The sequence below is a fragment of the Quercus suber genome, unplaced genomic scaffold (assembly GCF_002906115.3).
Source record: "Quercus suber isolate HL8 unplaced genomic scaffold, Cork oak 2.0 scaffold_30, whole genome shotgun sequence".
NCBI classification, from domain to species: Eukaryota; Viridiplantae; Streptophyta; class Magnoliopsida; order Fagales; family Fagaceae; genus Quercus; species Quercus suber.
In genome coordinates, this window is record NW_027069495.1 from 1420615 (window position 1) to 1438395 (window position 17781).

Consider the following 17781-nt stretch of genomic DNA (forward strand, 5'->3'; position numbering starts at 1 on the left):
GTGCATGGAGAAATGCCAATTCAGCTACAAGACCTTTAGCGTCATTCCTCTACGTTGATTGATGATTAGTGTTGATAATAGTATTAAAGTTTAGTCTAATTGAGTATTTTGTATAAGCATAAAACAGAAAAACGTTTATATATGTTTTATATTTTTTATTATAAAATGTGTATTTTTTTAAAAAAATCTTTTTGTTTCATAAGTTTAATACACTCTGACTCTGAATGTGATGGTGGATGTGTAAATTTATAGTCAACTGTAATATGAGTCAATCAAGCTCAAGTATAACAATATATTTGTAAACAAAAAATTAGACTTAAATATTGTGGTGGGTCTTTTTGTGTCTTGGGCTGGATTGCTCCTACCGTATTACTGCCCTATGATTATGGGGTAGGGGAGTCGGAACTGACCTAACTGAAACACACCTTAGGCCAACTTGTGCGCAAGTTAGAGCCCTGGCAAGAACCTTAAGCGTGTCATGTGCTCACGGCAGGAAATACTGTTACAAAATGTTATAGTAGGAAAAACATAATACAGCAAGATAACTAAAACACTTAAACTAAAATATTTTCTACTAATAACAATAATACTTGAACAGTTCCATAAAGGAAAAGTATGACAACGTGATTACAGCAGAAATAGATTAATAGCAAAAAGTCATGTTAGTCTTTAATCAACCATGGCAAAAGAAAGGAACATTAGTCTACTAAAGGAATGGGCTTCAGTCTTCAGCAGATTCAAGTCCAAAAAGGGGAACCAATCTCCAATATGGGTAACCTCAGAGAGAAATTTTGCTATAGAAGTTACTCACTTTGGAAAATGGACCTAAGTGGCTTGATCTTAGATTCTTGACTCGTTAGAGAGTGGACTATTGAGAGGGAGAGAAGTGGGTAGTCTGTTGGTGCATGCTTTTACTCCTATCACTCATATTTTTCTTCCTCACTCTCAGTTTTCTTGTTTTCCTTGTTTTCTTTCTTTTTCCGTTGTTTTTTATTCTCTTCGTGTTCTTCTTTTGTTTACTGTGCACGTCTATGACCTTTTTATACTGCCTGCTGTGACAAGATTTACCATTTTTACCCCTTAACTACTTTTGGGCTATTATGGGTGTCCTTCCAGGACTGCCCACTGCTCTGCCAACTGCCCAGCCACCACACTACACTGTGTTGGTCTAGCCACGCCTCATTCCCAGACAAAAGTGGTTTTGTTTTATTTTGTTTTTTACTTCCCTTGACACTTTCATCTGGATAAAGGCTAGGCTTCTCCCTTACCAACCTTTATAGCATGCACCTAGTGATTCCAGCTCATATTTACCTCTTTTGGGCGAGATGTCATCCCAGTAAGACATTTCCCCCAAAAGAACTTAAGAGAGAACCCCAAAATAGGCTTCCCCTTCTCCCCACTGCCAGACACACCATCTCTTGCCTCTGACCCATGGCTTTCCTCCCCTGTATTGGCTGAGTACAGGTAGGTGGTGCCTGAGCCTTATGTGCGTGCTCCACTTCCATATGATTCCATTGCTTTTTTGGCGCTCATACGTTTGCCATTGCCTACAGGTTTGTCTGACTCTGGCTCTTGTTTAACTCTTGCGACGTGCATGGGTTCTTGGGTCTTCATTCTCTGCATCTCATTTCTTCTTAGGGTTGAGCATTGCTTGGGTGTGAGCTTTCTCTTCTTTAATTCGGTCCATGTCTCTTTTCATTCTTTGTCTGTGGGTTGGCTGGTGCTCTTGCCATGCCACTACATTGTTCCTACTATGATATCATTTACCCTTGTTTACTTTATTTTTACTTCTAAGCTTATGGGCTGAAGTGTCTGTCATGCCAGTTTCATATATTATTCATTCATTTGGTCTTTACCGCCTAGCATTCCTGTTAGGCCAGTTCATACAACATCTCGGGCTTCCCCGGCCCATTTCATTCCTTAGGCGTCGTCGGCCCGTTTCATTCTTTAAGCATCCTTGGCTCATTTCATTCTTTCCTACTTCTTACATTCCCATGAGCTTTTGCTAAATTCTTTAGGCTTTCTTGACCCAATTACCACACCGTTTACCTTTGGGTTTATTGGCATTCAAACCAATCCCATTTACTAATTCCTTTCTTTGGGCTCCTTCGGCCCGTTTTTGCCTTCTTTCCATTTCTTACAATTTCCATGGGCTTACTACTTCATTCTTTAGGGCTTCCTTGGCCCATTTGATTTCTTTAGGACTACTTTATTATTTTGTGGGCTTGTGGACCATCATTCCTACCATTCTGACCCAATAATCTTTACTCTACTGCTTTCTTTCTCCACATTTTTTTATATTATTGGACTTCTTCTACCATTGGGCCATTTTGTCAAAAATAGGTATCAACAAATATATATATATATATATCTAATTATATGTATACATACATAAAAATATACTGATATAAAAATAATATTGAATCATATTAGTTTGTAAATAAAATCCTAAAATATTAAATTAGTATTTATAATTTATTGTTAATATAAATAGTAATTTTTAATGATTCAATATTAATAAATATAATTAAAGGTTAGTGGAGAAAAACCATCAGACCTAACTTATCGTCACTAATCATCTTTCAAACAACTAGTGAATAGTGATTAGTTTCTCAAAACAATACAAAACAAACAAAATAAAGACAACTAGCGATTGGAAAAAGTTCAATAAACAAAAATCATTTTATCAAAATAGCTCAAATTATATAATATAAAAATAATAATTTATTTACTAATTATTAGTATAAATTTGTTAATGGATAAAAAGCTTTTGTTGTTGCATAAATTTGTGAATGGTGAAAGATTAAGTTTTTTTTTAGAAACAAACTAATTGCTAAAAACATACACACACTTTAATTACACTCTCACAAGCTCAAACACATTACTTAACCCAAAGTATCACTATAAAATGGCCTAACTAGAATTAATCAAATTTGAATATGTAATCTAACTCCTTTGTAAGCTTAGGTGGCTTTTTTTAATGTTTAATTATTTTGATTTTATATTATTATTATAACTACGCGTGTACCAACAACGCAAATTGTTTGCCACATATATATTTTCTATTAATAAGTTAACGGTGTGGACCAAGTTGATTGTAATTTAAAAATAACATAAACTAAATTAACTGCTACCAAAATGTATGGACTAAATTGATTGTAACCCAAAAATGTAAGAACCAAAATGATATTTTTGCCTAAAATTAAATGAACAATCCAAATTGGTTGTAATTTAAAAATAACATAGACCAAATTGACTGTTATCAAAATGTAGGGACTAAATTGACTATAACCCAAAAATATAATAACCAAAATAGTATTTTTACCTAAAATTAAATGAAAAATTATGATTTTTTAATACCCAATTCATTTGCAACCCTATTTATAATAAACTTGTGACTTACATGACTTGAAATCTGAAAACCATATAAATTTGATATTCAAGTGAAATTGCCTAGACCATCGTAGGCTTAACAACCATTTCTCCTCCTAATCCTTTTCAAAGCCACCTTGCGTTTCCATGAGGTGCATGATTAAGGGTGGGCTTGGCTATGCTCTCAAATTGGTATCAAGCACACTACGCTCCGTTGTTTTGCAGTGAAATGTTTTCAATCAAAATATTTTCAAGTATTTTGTATGACATAAAATTTTTCAAACACAGCACCAAATGAGGGTGTTAGAGACACGATGCCTTTCTGTAAAATGTTATATCGAGTAAAAAAAAAAAAAAAAAAAAAAAAAAAAAAAAAAAAAAAAAAAAAAAAAAAATGTTTCACTAAATTTTACGGTTAACGAAAACTTTTTCAAGCTTGACCAAATTTTACGAATTAAACACAGGAAAATACTGAAAATATTTTTGTAAAACAATTTACAGTTAAAAAAGAAGAAGAAGCAGCGAAATTGGCAAGGTATCCACTTGTGTCTATGGCTGAAACATGGTATATTGATTATCCACTTGCTAACGTTATACAACACTAAAACCACACACTCATCAGTCATCCTTCAGCTTATTATCAGAAAATTTCTTTCGGTTTTGTTTGACAAGGTGCAAGGCACCTTTTTTGGTCCAGCCCACTCTGAAAATTAGTTCTTCAATGAGCTTGGTGTGCTATCAAATAACCTCAACAAACGGAGTCCTTTTTTTAACTCAGACAATGAACATATATCAGTGTTCTCCTGAATTCCCATGCAAGCGTGGGTTAGTCTGAGGAATTTGGTCTGTTCTTCTATCTTGCGTAATTTTATTAATTTTCTTCGTTGCTTGGGGTTATTTCATCTAATTGACAGACAGCAGGGAAAAATGATCCCAAACAAGTTTCCAATTTTCCATATTTTGGTTAACTCGAGCATATGGAAATCATGTACTTCATCAGCAAATGTATACGGAGCTCATTTACACACATCCCCTCACTTCCCACTTCTCTCTTAAAAAAAAAAAAAAAAAAAAAAGAATCTGGTATACTCACAGCACACTTATATTCCATTCCAGGGAAATTGGCCAGAAAGAACATACTGACTAAAATACCTCCTCTGCACATTTATAATGAGGGGAGAGAGATTCTTATACCTCTATCTGTAACTAGCAAGGAATTAATCATGAAGTGTTAATGCTTTGTAAAGTGTTCAACGGTGTATAAGGTATCCAAGCTCAACACTGACGATGGCCACCATACAAACAAATAGAAGAGGAAATCCAACTTGAACTCTTCTCACTCCTCTTTTGCTCAACTCTGCCTGCAAAGCAAGAAAGGTAAAAGAAAAATGCCAATGCCATAAATAAGAAATAAAAGCAAAGGAGGAATCAATCGATGCAAAAAGCAGTTGGGGAAAATTAGGTTGGTATGCTACATATAGGAGTGCAGGACTAGATGTTTTTAATAAACAGATAGTGACCAGATAAGATTTACAGTCGATAAATTCCTTTGCACTAGGATGGGGAAAAAAAATGCATTGCAAGGCTTATGGCAGAACTCACTGACTTTAAGCATACCAAAAGAAACACTAAGAAAAGAATATGTTCAAGAAGTAACAACTTACAAGTTTCTCCTGGAAGACTCTTATATCTTGAATGCTTGAACTCTTCTCCTCTGTTAGCTTTGAAATAGTAACTTCAGCCTGCAAAGGAAATCCAAAGACTTGAGTGCTATAGAACAAGATTCCATCCTTGTACTAAACAGATTCATTATAAATTTTATAAAACAACAAAATTGAACTGATATCAATACCATATAAAACAAAAGAAATATATATGGTCATTCCATATGCGAGGACTACTATAACTAATCAATTCCTAAAGCATAATTGTAAAGAATCTGATATGATCAGGGGGCAAATAACACAATTATCCCCATCAGGGAGATAATTGTAACAAATATGATATAATCAGGGGGCAAATATCACACAATTATCCCCATCCCAAAGAAGTTTAAAAGAATCAAATATTAGATGATCCTTTTTTTTTTTTGAGAAACAAATATTAGATGATCCTGTGGGTAGAACATACAATAAGGGACTGAGCCAATAAGGACGGAGAAGGAATACTGACAAAAATTTTCATTTTCAATAGGGACTTCATCATAAAATTTCAACCGAAACTCTAAATTGAGAAGAAATGGCAACAATAGACCCTGTGAATGCATAAGATTATAGAATACAAATCCTAAATAGTCATTGAGATAGTGAATGAACATGGGACCAGGGAATTTATTTTCAGAGGTCATACAGCCCTACAACTGCGAGTTAATGAATGGATATGCATCAACCTTTTTTTTTTTTTTACAATTGATTTCTAAATTTTAGTTGATTTGATATGATGCTAGAACTATAGAAGGCAAAATAAAATAGAGATTTGTTGTAATGAAACCATATTATATCGAAAGAAGGTAAGTGGATAAGAGATGGATTTCAGTAACCAAACTCTTGATACAGTCACAACAGAGTACAATAATTGAATTTCAGAGTGAAAACTGGAGGCAAACAAGAATAGCAACACTAGTCTATTCCATTTATTTGCTATTGCCCTGATTAGTCACACTGTAATTATACCATAAATTTTAACAAAGATTCTAGAAAGGCTGACCTCCTTTAGCTTTGATTCAAGACCATTTAGTTTTGTCTTCATCTCCTCGATATCTTTAACTAAATTTAACTCATCAACATTCTTTGCTGATTTCAACTCCACATCCTCTGCTGGCTCCAATTTTGCATCATTTGTTGGCTCCAATTCTGCATCCTTTTCAGGCTCCAATTCTGCATCCTTTGATAGGTTCAGCTCAGCATCCTTTGCAGGTTCCATTTCTGCATTATTTACTGCATTATTTGCTGGCTCCAATTCTGTATTCTTTGCATGTTTCAGTTTAGTGTTCTTTGCTGGCTTAAGTTCTGCATCCTTTACCGGCTTCAGAACTGAATCCTCTACTGGCTTAAGTTCTGCATGCTTTACTGGCTTCAGTACTGAATCCTCTGCTGGCTTCAGTTCTGCATCCTTTTCTGGCTTCAGTTCTGCATCCTTTGCTGGCTTCAGTTCTGTATCCTTCACTGTTTTCAGCTCCATATCCTCAGCTAGATTTAGCACCTTTTCGTTAAACAATTTGGACTCATCTATATCCTTAGCAACCTGAACCAATAAAATAAGAACTACCAAATGATATTCTACAAGCAATTCTAGTTTACCATTTAATATGCTTGATCTACTTGAAACTCAATCAACATATTAGTGATAACATATACCAGGATAATTCTTCCCTACTACACTCAAAAATGGGGGTAGGGTGTTGACCCAAGACATGGTGAAATCAAATGAAAAACAAAGGCAACTTATTGAAGTATTCAAAAATTATGGGGGAGAGAATTAGTTAAGCCCAACATTGTTAACTAAGAAGAGTTTCTCTAACCGTTAGCTGCGTTTCCTCTCTACCCAATTCTTGACTTTTTTTCAATTTTGGAACTTCATGAGCTAGCCCCTGTTTCCGTAGTCCATTAATTGGTGACAGTTCTGGTGAACTGGCCGGGCTAATGAGGGTCACTCTCAACTTGTTCTCTTCAATGTACTTGCTGCCATCCTTAGCAAACTGCCAAAACAATCTATGAGAAGCCAAAATATAGAATCAAGAACAACAAAACTACAAAAACATACCATGCTAGGTGTAATGTCCTCATCAATTGTTCCAACAGGAACAACAGTGCTTTGGATCAAAAACTTGTCTTTGCACACCATATCAGGTGGAGCTGTCCGTTGAGCTTGCATTGTAACTACATGGACACAAGGCAATAAAGATAGATAAAATAACAACATAAGGAAATAGAATGCCAAAAACTGAAGAGCAAAACCAAGTGAAAGATCATATCTAGACCAAAATTTTCAAGTATCAGCAAAAAATTTTAATCACACTATGACCTCGTGACATATCAATGGTTTTTTATTTAAAAATTTCCTGATGAAATCCATATCAAATTATGGAGCAACCAAATTTCTTCCCCCAAAACCACAAAACCTGTGCATGTGTCCCTGACTATGTTTATGCGTGTGCGTGACTGTGTGCAATATGAATTTACAGATGGAAAGATAATAAAATAAATAAATTAAAAAACTACCAAAGAGCGACAAATTCAGCTGAGACAAATCTTCCCTTGCCAGGCTCAAAACCATTGTTTGTGCTTATTATATTTTAAGCATCATTTTGATTGCAGGGCTGTGTTGATGGCCTTTGTCAAGCCTTTGATTTTATGATTTGACTTTGTTTCTAAAAGTGTATGGGTCAGTCCATTTTGCCTCAATGAAGAGAAAATATTTCCTTATCAAAGGTGGTTCTTTAATATCAATGGTAAATGCGTTAATTGCTCTACATTAATTATCAATATGAATACCAAATAACAACTAAATCAATGGAGAGAATATCAATATCCTAACTGTGATTAAGAGAAAAAAAGTTATCCAAGTTACGAAACAATGAAACTGAAACTAACAATGCTATTATCAATGCAAAAAAGTAAAGAGTGCACTAAAATAATAGCTAGAGATCTAATTAGTAAAACTTAAACTTACAAAGCTACTTACTTGCATGAACACCTTGATATGACTAGCAAAAAAACCCCCTTAAACTAGTGGATTACAAGCAAAATAATAAGAGGAATCAGTTTAAGATGTCTTCTTGCTTGGGATGTAAGTCTCCATTTTACTTGAGATCTTGACAGTTATCAATGGATGCTTGTAACACGTGGAGTTCCATCCTTAATTGTATATGACACTTGTCACTAAATCACCATCAGGAGTCAATTTCTCTTTTGAATTTTAGTAAACGTAGTGATTATATTCCACTCCTTTATTTTAAGTAAAACGCTGCCACCTCATCATCACGTTTTAAAAATGTTATGCCACAGTGTGTTGATACTCCTTACACATGCTGTCTCCCTCTCCCTCAAGCTCCACTTGCTTCTTTAATTATAATACTAACCATTGAATTTAGTAACAACGTTTCAGTTTTCGTCCCTCCATATTTGATACATCTCCCTCTCTCTCTATCCCCACCCCCCCTTTGCCCTTTTTTATATTTTAAATAAAACACTGCCACCTCATCATCACGTTTTAAATATATTGTGCCACAGTGTACTGATACTCCTTACACGTCTGATCTCCCTCTTTCACCCAGTTAGACAGGGATCTTTTGTTGCCAGACTCGAGGCAATTAAATCCATTACTGCAGGAAACAACATTCAAACTATTTGAAGTGGCTACACCAATCTTCTTTTGACAACATGCACTGTCCATTAAGCTTCTCAATTCTCAACATTAATTTAGTTATATTTAATTTTAGGAGTCAATTGTATTTTTACTGGTCAAATCGATTTTATTTTAGGTCTTAGTAATTAACTATGTTATTAATAATTTTAATTAATTTCCTAGAGTCAAGGCTATTTTTATAATTCAATAATAGTTTTCCTAAGTCAAGTAGAATTAGCGTTTAGATCTAATAGTCTATTTAGGCTTGCTATTGTACTCCTATGGAGACAATTTTGATTGAGTAATAAATTGGGGTTCCAGGGATACCCTAGTGATTCCAAAAACTCTTGTGGTGCTTGGGCATACGGGTTTGACCCCCACAGCCCCACTCCCCCGTATTTATCAAGCAAAAAATAAAAATAAAAACTCTTGGAATTTTCTCAATTGTCTAGTTCTAACTCCAACCAACAGTAGGTGCTAACTCCTAGATTTTCTATCTTTTTGGATCTGACTCCAAACAACCCTAAGTGCTAATTTCTTGGTTTTTTTTTTTTTTGATAAGTAATAAGGATTTATTGATAACGAAAAGAGAGAGACACCCAAGTACATAGGAAGTATACAGGGGTGTACATATCAAATACAAAAATTACATAAATCAAGAAAATCCAAAAAAGAAGAAAAAGGATGGTTTCTCCACACTGAGAACCAATAAGGTTCTGAAAAAAGATGCTCAAGATCAGGCATAGAACGCTCATTGTCTTCAAAACACCTACTATTTCTTTCCTTCCAAATACACCACGTCAAACAATGAGGAACAACCATCCATATATCTCCATTGCAAGGGCGACCAAATCGACCTTGCCAGCAAGCAAAAAGCTCAACAACAGAGATTGGCATAACCCAACAAACTCCAAATAAACCATATCCCACAACTCCAGAGCAGCCAGACAATGAAGGAATAGATGGTCAATGGTTTCACTATTACACTTGCACATATAACACCAATCCAAAATGCAAACCTTTGTTTTCCTTAAATTGTCAATTGTCAGACATTTTCCCAAGGCAGCGGTCCAAACAAAGAAAGCCACTCTAGAGGGAATCTTCTGCTTCCAAATGTTTTTCCAAAGGAAAACTGATCATTGTTTCTTTCTTTGTTTCTTTATTGTAAATTTTCTTTCAATGTTAGTGCTGCATGAAAAATCAATCTATGATTTGCAAACACCGCTGTGGGTCACAACCAAAATTGAAATAACCATAAAATGCAACCATCACCAAAATTTAAATAACCAAAAAATCCAACTTCGTTCAACCCCATCATCTGTGAAACCTCCACTTTGCACAAAACCAAGGTAGGGCATTCGCTTTCCTTCTCCTAGCCAAAAAACCACCCACACCAACCCAAACCTAGTGTATTCATATCCCCCCAAAAAAGAAAATACCCAAACTACCCACACAGCCGACAACCCGCACCCAGTCATCTTTGTCATAACCCAAACAAACCAACCCTTGTCCTCAACCACAAGTGCCAAAAACAGAACCCAAAAATAAAATAAATAAATAAATAAATAAGACCTAGCAACCATCTAAAGTCTTGACCTCATCATCGGTAATCCCAACTGATCCACATTCCAAGACCCACCCATTAAAAAGAAGAAACTGCCATTTGCCTTATTGAGCCCGCGATTTGATCACCAAGATCCTCAACGTAAACCTCATCAATTGCGGACAAACCAAAAGAACACCATAGTCAACGACAAGTCTCAGACAATTTTGGTTTAAAAGCCCTTTTGTGTCATGTTCATTGACCTTATCCATTCCCTGCACCACCATATTGCTTGTTCCTACTTCAACAAAGAACCATTGACAAGCCTGTTGAGTGCACACAACTCTTCTATTGTTGCAGTTTGCACACTTTTTCTAATTTCAACTGAAAAATGGGTCAAGAGTGCAAAGTCATTTAGCCTGTTTCCAACCCAACAAAGTTCTTCAAGGTCATGTGTGTAGATAGACTAAATGACTAATAAGCCAAACTTTCAAGATACCACAAGTCCAGACTGTGATTCAGTTGGGGGCTTGTGATAGGCTCATGGCCAATGATGGCCAGCAGCCCAGGTCAGTAAGTCCAGGTTTTAGTTCCAATTATTTGTTCAAACTTTATTCTAGTGAGCATTGGTAATATTAAAGGCACCTAGTTTTGATGGTTGACAAGATCCATGGATATCCAATAAACTGGTTACATGAGATGGATAATTCTTTTAAACAAGTAATCTTATCATATAACAAACAAGTTAAGATTGACAAAATGAAACTCATTATATAACACTAGAACGATATTGGGAACCTTCAACTTGAATTGTAAAATTTTGCCATAACTGATTGGAAAATAAATGAAAGAAAAACATAATTCCAATTTTGGTTCCTAATTTGTGCCCCCAGAATACATCCCCAATGTACTTGGGTTGGCTTTTTTTTTTTTTTTTTTTTTTTAATAACGGCTTTTTTATTAATATATTTCGTTACCTATTAAACAAATGTAAGATGGCACTGTAGCTGGGTTGTAAAAAAAAAATAATTTTTTAATACTTTTTTATACCTGAAATTTTCTCTCACCTCCCATTTTTCCTCTTTCTTTTCTCTCTCTGCCTCTCTCTGTTTCTCATCGTCTCTCTCTTTCTTTTCTCTCTCAGCTCTCAAGCTTCTCTCTCAGAGCTCACGCCGAATCACCAAGCCAACTCGAATCGGCGCGGTGGCGTGGCTGCGATCGGTGCGGTGGCTGGACGTCAACGCGTGGTGGAGATCGGCTTGGAGACCGATGTGGCTGGACGTCAAGCTCGGCGATGTGGCGTGGCTGCGATCGGCGATGTGGCTGGACGTCAAGCGCGGTGGAGATCGGCTTGGAGACCGATGTGGCTTGGAGATCGGCTGCGATCAGCGCGGTGGCTGGACGTCAAGCTTGGAGCTTCTCTGGTTTTTTTTTTTTTTTCGGTGGCTGTGTTTGCTGGGTTTGCTGGGTTTGTGTGTAACTGGTTTCGGTGTTTGCTGGGTTTGTGTTTCTCTGGTTTTTTTTTTTTTTTTTTTTTTGGTGGCTGTTTTTGTTGGGTTTGTGTGTAACTGGTTTCGGTGTTTGCTGGGTCCGGTGGTTGTGATTTTCTCTGTTTTTTTTTTTTTTTTTTTTTTTTTGGTGTTGACGGTAGTTTCTGGGTTGCCAGCGGTGGGGGTGGCAGCGGTGATGGTGTGCAGCGGTGGTGGTGATTGTGGTTCTGCCCAGAAGGAAAGAGAGAGAAAGAATAAATAATGTATAAATAATGTGTTGTATTGGATAATGGTAATGGTGAGATATATTATTTTATTATGTAAAAATATTATTTTAATAAGTAGGATTGAGATATAAAAGTTGGGATGTTGGAGAATTGTAAAATTGTATTGTATAATTGATAAAGTGATTTTTTGAGGTGGTAAAATAAGATAGGATTTAGAATCCGGATGCGGATGCTAACTCTCTGTTTCAGCAAATCAGGAAGCACGTTTAATAAAAAAAACACATTCGATGAATTTTATGTGAATAAAGATTTTTAGCTAGCCACCTGGTAAAAATTGTGACTTGAGTTTAATCAGCAAAAATAAAAACAAAACAAAAAATAATAATTGTAATTTGGGTTTCAGTTTTTATTATTTATAAAGCTAAAATATTAACTTTCCCCGGCAGAAAATAAATAATAATTTACTTTCATTTTGGAGTTTGGACTTTAGCTTCGTTTTTTTTTTTTTTTTTTTTTTTTGGGGGGGGGTGTTAGAGATAGTTTCAAGATAAATTATTATTTGAATTAAAAGTATTTAAATTTAGGCATATTGTTAGATCTTTATTAGAATAAGCATATTGTTATTTATTTATATTCAAATTAATTTTTGGGTTTTAGGATAAGATAAGATTGGTTCTTATGTTTTAGAATGTGTTGATGAGATTATCTTATCATTTGCTATTTATATAAGTTAAATGCATTAATGAGAATGAAGCACTCCTATAAGATTAACCCAAAGGTTTCAGGAGGTAATCACCTCGACTAAGTTAGATAAATTATTTGGATTAAAAGTATTTAAATTTAGGTGTAGCAATAGATCTTTATCTAAATGAGGTAGCAGTAAATTAGTATTGTTATTTATTTGTGTTCAAATTAGTTCCTATGTTATCTCAAAATAAAAAAATAAAAAATTCCTATGTTTTAGGATTTGTTGATGAAGTTATCTCAAAGAGTTTATTTTCCCTTTCAAGTTTAGGAGTCTAGTCTTCTAGAATCAACTAAGTTAACTCTTACTTTTTTTTAAATTTTTCTAGTTCATGTTGAATGCATTAATTATAATTAAGCATAATATTAACTCAAAAGTATATTCTTCCTCTCAAGTTTGGGATCCAAATCTTCTAGAATTGACTAAGTTATCTTTTACTTTTTCTTTTATTTTTCTGGTTCACTACCACGTCCGCTCTTAATTAGGGATGGCAATGGGGCGGGGCAGGACGGGGCGTGGCCGAAGGATGGAGTCTTCGCCCCCACCCCCGCCCCACACGGTTGTGTCTTGCCCCATCCCCGCCCCTTGGGGCCTCATGAAGCCCCGCCCCACCCCACCCCACCCCACCCCACCCCATAAAACTAGTACAATTTTTTAATGAAACCTATTTTATTAATAAAAATATACTTGAAATTACAACTAAATTTATCCCATCGAATCAAATCAATTTTTAGAAAAAAAAATTGAATAATATATCCAAGCGTTTAACAAGATAATCACAAAAAAAAAAAAAAAAAAAAAAAAACTCATAGTATAATACATAACAAAATAAAGGCAAAGAACCACATTGAGTAGAATAAAATAAACTAATATTGATACATTTGTTTAAATAGTAAAGTTTTAGGGTATGAAAAATTTACAATTGTAACCTTTAGCAACGCAGGGTGGGGACAGGAAGGGGCGGGGCAGGTCTAAAAAGTCTAAACCCATCCCTGCCCCGCCCTATGGTGTGGGGCTAAAATCTTGCCCCATCCCCGCCCCATCACCTTTGCGGAGCAGAGAAAACCCGTGTGGGGCAAAACAGGGAGGTGCGTGTTAAGCAGGGTGGGGCAAAATTGCCATCCCTACTCTTAATAATTGCTCTTTATCATTAGACCAAGTACAACAATTGATTTTTAGTGTAGATGAAGATTGAACCCTGGATTTCTTATTTTCAATGACAAGAGACTTCACTAATTATGCTAACTAGTATGTAACATGTGCCTACATACGGGAATGATGAATTGTAATGGTGCTATTGATGTTAGCTTAAGTTATAAAACACATAAATATTAGTTCAACCATGCGTACAAAATATCTAACTAAAAACTGTATAAAAAATATACTCATTAGTTTAGAGAAAAAATAATAGCAAAAATCTAAAAATTTTAATTTGTATGAAAAGCTAACAAAAGAAAATTTCAATTTTGATTCTAATTAAAATTTCTCTAAGTATTGGTTATATATATATGATTAGATTTTTTTTATGGTTTATTTATATTTAACTCATCGTTTTCTACATTGAATTAACTCACTTGGCGCCACACAAAAAAAAAAAAAAAAAAAAAAAAAAANAAAAAAAAAAAACAAACAAACAAACAAACAAACATAAAAAGGTATATCTACCCCAACCCTATTGAAAGATCTACCACAATCTCACCAGGATCATTTTCTAGTTCAAAGATATAGTCTAAGGCAAGAGAACAAACAATCTATAGCACTATTTGAAGAAGAAAAAAAAAATGAGTGTTCAAGAAGTTTTCTAATCCTGAACCCATTCCAATACAGTTTGCCGTAGAGCCAACCATATCTAGTAAAAGTCGTGCAAGACTTGTCTGCAGAGGTTTGAACAAGAGTTTGGCAAACTCAAAACCTAGCTTGATTCGTTTGGGCTGTCAAGGACGATCAATTGCAATGAAATTACTGCTTCCCATACAGGAGAAAATGTCTTAGTAATGACAGAACATGAAATACCACCAAAATCTAGTTTTGAAAGAGGAGTATATGTGTCAACTGATGTTGCTTCAACATTAATACAATTATAAAGCCTAAACAGCAAGGTAAAATATTTGAACTGTGTGTAATAAACTTAATTCATCCCATTTGTTAGTCAGATATATTGTTTATCATTGCCATATATATTGCTTATCACTAAAAAAGAAGAGTTCTCATTTCTTGAAGTAGATAAATTTTCACCAAAAGAGCAAAGACTTAAAGGGTGGATTCATTTTCCTAGTTATTCTAGGTTCATCTTCAACCTAAAATTGGCCCAAACCAAAATATCATGTAGGAAAAATTAATCAAAGTATTTATGCATGTATTTAAAAAAAAAAATGTAATCAACCAAAAATACTTGATTACTGTAATCATTTCATATTATTTTAACTTACTAGATTTATCAAATGAAATTTGCGCAAATTATTTATATAATTTAGATATCTTATAATTGTGAAGAAGTAAAAACTGAATCCCACTCCCCCTCCCCACCACTCCACCAAAATAAATAAATAAATGCAGCAGCCTATAATAATGCTGTCTTTCCTTTTTCTTTTTTTCCCCCTTACTCTATGTGGCAAATGGTTAAACTAATTTTTTTGTCTTCAAATTTTATCTGGTGTAAAATAATAGCAATTTCCAATAATAAAGTGGTCCAGGCAAAACTATATATATATATATTGGAGAAACTATTGATAATAATCATTGTCTATTGAATCTGGCCACTTACAGCTTCATACTTCATTCTACTAAACATCACAGGCACAACTGTAAGCTTACAATGTACTCACTGAGATATGGGAAGGACATACCCGTAAACTCACAAGTTGATTTCGGAGAAATAACACCTACATTTGGTCGCACACAGTACTTTTTAGGAGATGTAGTTTTTACCTGCCAAATTATCTAGCTATTAAGCATTCCATCCTCTACAATGAATTTTATACTGAAACTCCATAAAGCTGGGAACAGAAAAACATAAATAGAAGTGAAACACACCTTAAAAGCAACATAGTGATGGGTGTTATTGGCAAGTCGAACTGAACATGAGCTATGCTTCTTCAATTCAACTATGGAAAACAAAGTAATTCAAACATGTCAGTCCACAAAACCTCGCATTTCAGAAGTAGATGCATGCAACAAATACATACAAACGAGTAATGCTAGGAAAAGAACACATTACATTTACATATCTAATACACCTGACTTGAAGGCCACCAAAGTCATTCCCAATATAAAATCATTAAGGATACTATATATTAATCTGCAAAGTGTTTTTTTCCCCTGTTTTCCAGTTAATATATGGACCCAATTGAATGAACCCGCCCCATCCCATAATCACCTAAGCCAAGACCCCGAGGCCTACTAATTTATTCTATTATCAAATTCATTGGTTTCAAATACTACTTCCATATATTTTAAAAAATAGAACATTGGAATCCTCATGTTATTTTCATTGTTTTTTTTTATCAAAATTGGCAGAAAAATGAAATCAACAATTCTTATATGTCTTCTACTAGTTATTTGCTATTTCGACAATTTAAATAAGCTGTGTCTGTTTCCATTAAAATTTATTATAAAATCCATATGTTTGCCAATTCATCAGTGATCAAACAGAGTGTGAAGAAATTCTAACAATAATGAGAGTAGATATAGCCCACATTATTACATTATTAAAACATGAAAAAAACAAATTTAAAGGTTAATAATTAAAAGTGGGTCATATGGTAATGATTGACTTACATATAAATTTGAGTTCCTTGGGTTGAATATCCAAAAGTTGAGTACTCATTTCTCTTCCTCAGTAACAACTCCAAATTCAAAATTTAATAATCTCAGTATCCAAAACCTCGCCGCCAATGCCGAATCTTCTCTTTTCCTACATAGCCAAACACTTTACAAAAGAACCCCACATTTCCAATTCTTCAGAAAATATAAATAAAATTAAAATTAACTCCACACAAACATATAATAAAGAGGGAAAGTAAATAAAAATAAATAAATAAATGGAAATGGGAAAAATTAAAATCGAATTTGTGCAATTATTTTTCTGTGAATTTTGAAAAAAAAATGAATTAATCGAATAAAATAAAATCGAATTTGTGCACAAATAAATAAATGAGAAGGTAAAGGAAAAAGAATATTGCCAAAAATAAATCGAATTTTTTTCCGCCAAGAGAGAAGGTTAAGAAAAAAAAGAGTTAGTAATTGCAGATGGTACATGATTCGGTCCATTTTCCTTTGTTTTCTCAGCAACCAAACACATAGTACATACGCCAAATTCAGACTCGGTTTACTTTAATCAATTCAGACTCTGGCTCAGTTTCAACTCGTGATCGTTCAAAACAATAAAGCACAACAACGAGTTGAGCTAGACGACCCGTATCCAACGAGAAAACGAGGAAAAAGAGATGAATAGTCAAACGAAACAGTCCAAACTCGGACTCTGTTTCAGTTTCTTACTCGGACAAGTCCGAAAACCAAAAAATAAAAATAAAAACGAGTCGGAAATCCGAAACGTTTTTTTTTTTTCACCCTGAAATTCAGTCCAAGCATTCAAGTGAACCCGAATTCAAACTCGTTTTCAACTCAGATCGTTCAAAAAAAAAAAAAAAAAACAAGTCACCAAAAAACGACCGCGTTTAGAATCAGAGAGTGAGACTCTGAAACAAGCTTATTATAATACCTTACCGGTTTTAGCCTTTTAGCAACAAAACTTCAGAGAGAAACACGCCGTTTAAAGAATCGCCGGAAAAACAGCAAAAACGGCGGCGTTTAGGATCACCAAAACCGTTTTGAAAGAGAAGAAAAAAAAAAAAAACCTATGGCTTTATAAGAACTTCGGAGAAACGAGTAAAGAAAAAAAAAAGTCTAAGAAAACGACAGCGTTTGGAAACAGAGAGATGGAGACAGTGAAGGCTTACCTCGCTGGGAGAGAGAGAGAGAGAGAGAACGACGGCGTTTTAGGAGTCAGATGAAGATTTTGATTGTTGGGAGATGAAAAAGAAAACCGGAGGGAGAGAA

At 34.6% G+C, this 17781-nt stretch overlaps 1 protein-coding gene across 2 annotated transcripts; it reads right to left on the reverse strand.

The window, feature by feature from the left end:
* Positions 1–4300: 4300 nt before the first annotated feature.
* On the reverse strand, positions 4301–17492 carry LOC112039282 (vesicle-associated protein 1-2). 2 transcript variants are annotated; one of them, XM_024072141.2, is made up of 9 exons: positions 17449–17492; positions 16501–16636; positions 15757–15827; positions 15570–15651; positions 7135–7250; positions 6893–7069; positions 6079–6615; positions 5037–5114; positions 4301–4733 (listed from the first exon to the last, which is right to left on the reverse strand). In XM_024072141.2, exons 2-9 carry the CDS (start codon positions 16547–16549, stop codon positions 4623–4625), a joined length of 1221 nt encoding a protein of 406 aa, XP_023927909.1. In that variant the 5' UTR covers positions 16550–16636; positions 17449–17492; the 3' UTR covers positions 4301–4622. The 2 variants fall into 2 exon arrangements, with proteins under 2 accessions (XP_023927909.1, XP_065626432.1); XM_065770360.1 differs by having other exon boundaries at positions 16501–16651; positions 17449–17472.
* Between the last annotated feature and the right edge of the window lie 289 nt (positions 17493–17781).

What these genes read in the sequence shown, in the direction of transcription:
- LOC112039282 (XM_024072141.2), bottom strand. Translation starts at nt 16,549, where the DNA reads ATGAGTACTCAACTTTTGGATATTCAACCCAAGGAACTCAAATTTATA. An exon ending in ATCACTATGTTGCTTTTAAG is followed by an intron (nt 15,652 to 15,756) that starts GTGTGTTTCACT and finishes ATAATTTGGCAG; the next exon opens with GTAAAAACTACATCTCCTAA. An exon ending in GAGTCTTCCAGGAGAAACTT is followed by an intron (nt 4,734 to 5,036) that starts GTAAGTTGTTAC and finishes CTTGCTTTGCAG; the next exon opens with GCAGAGTTGAGCAAAAGAGG.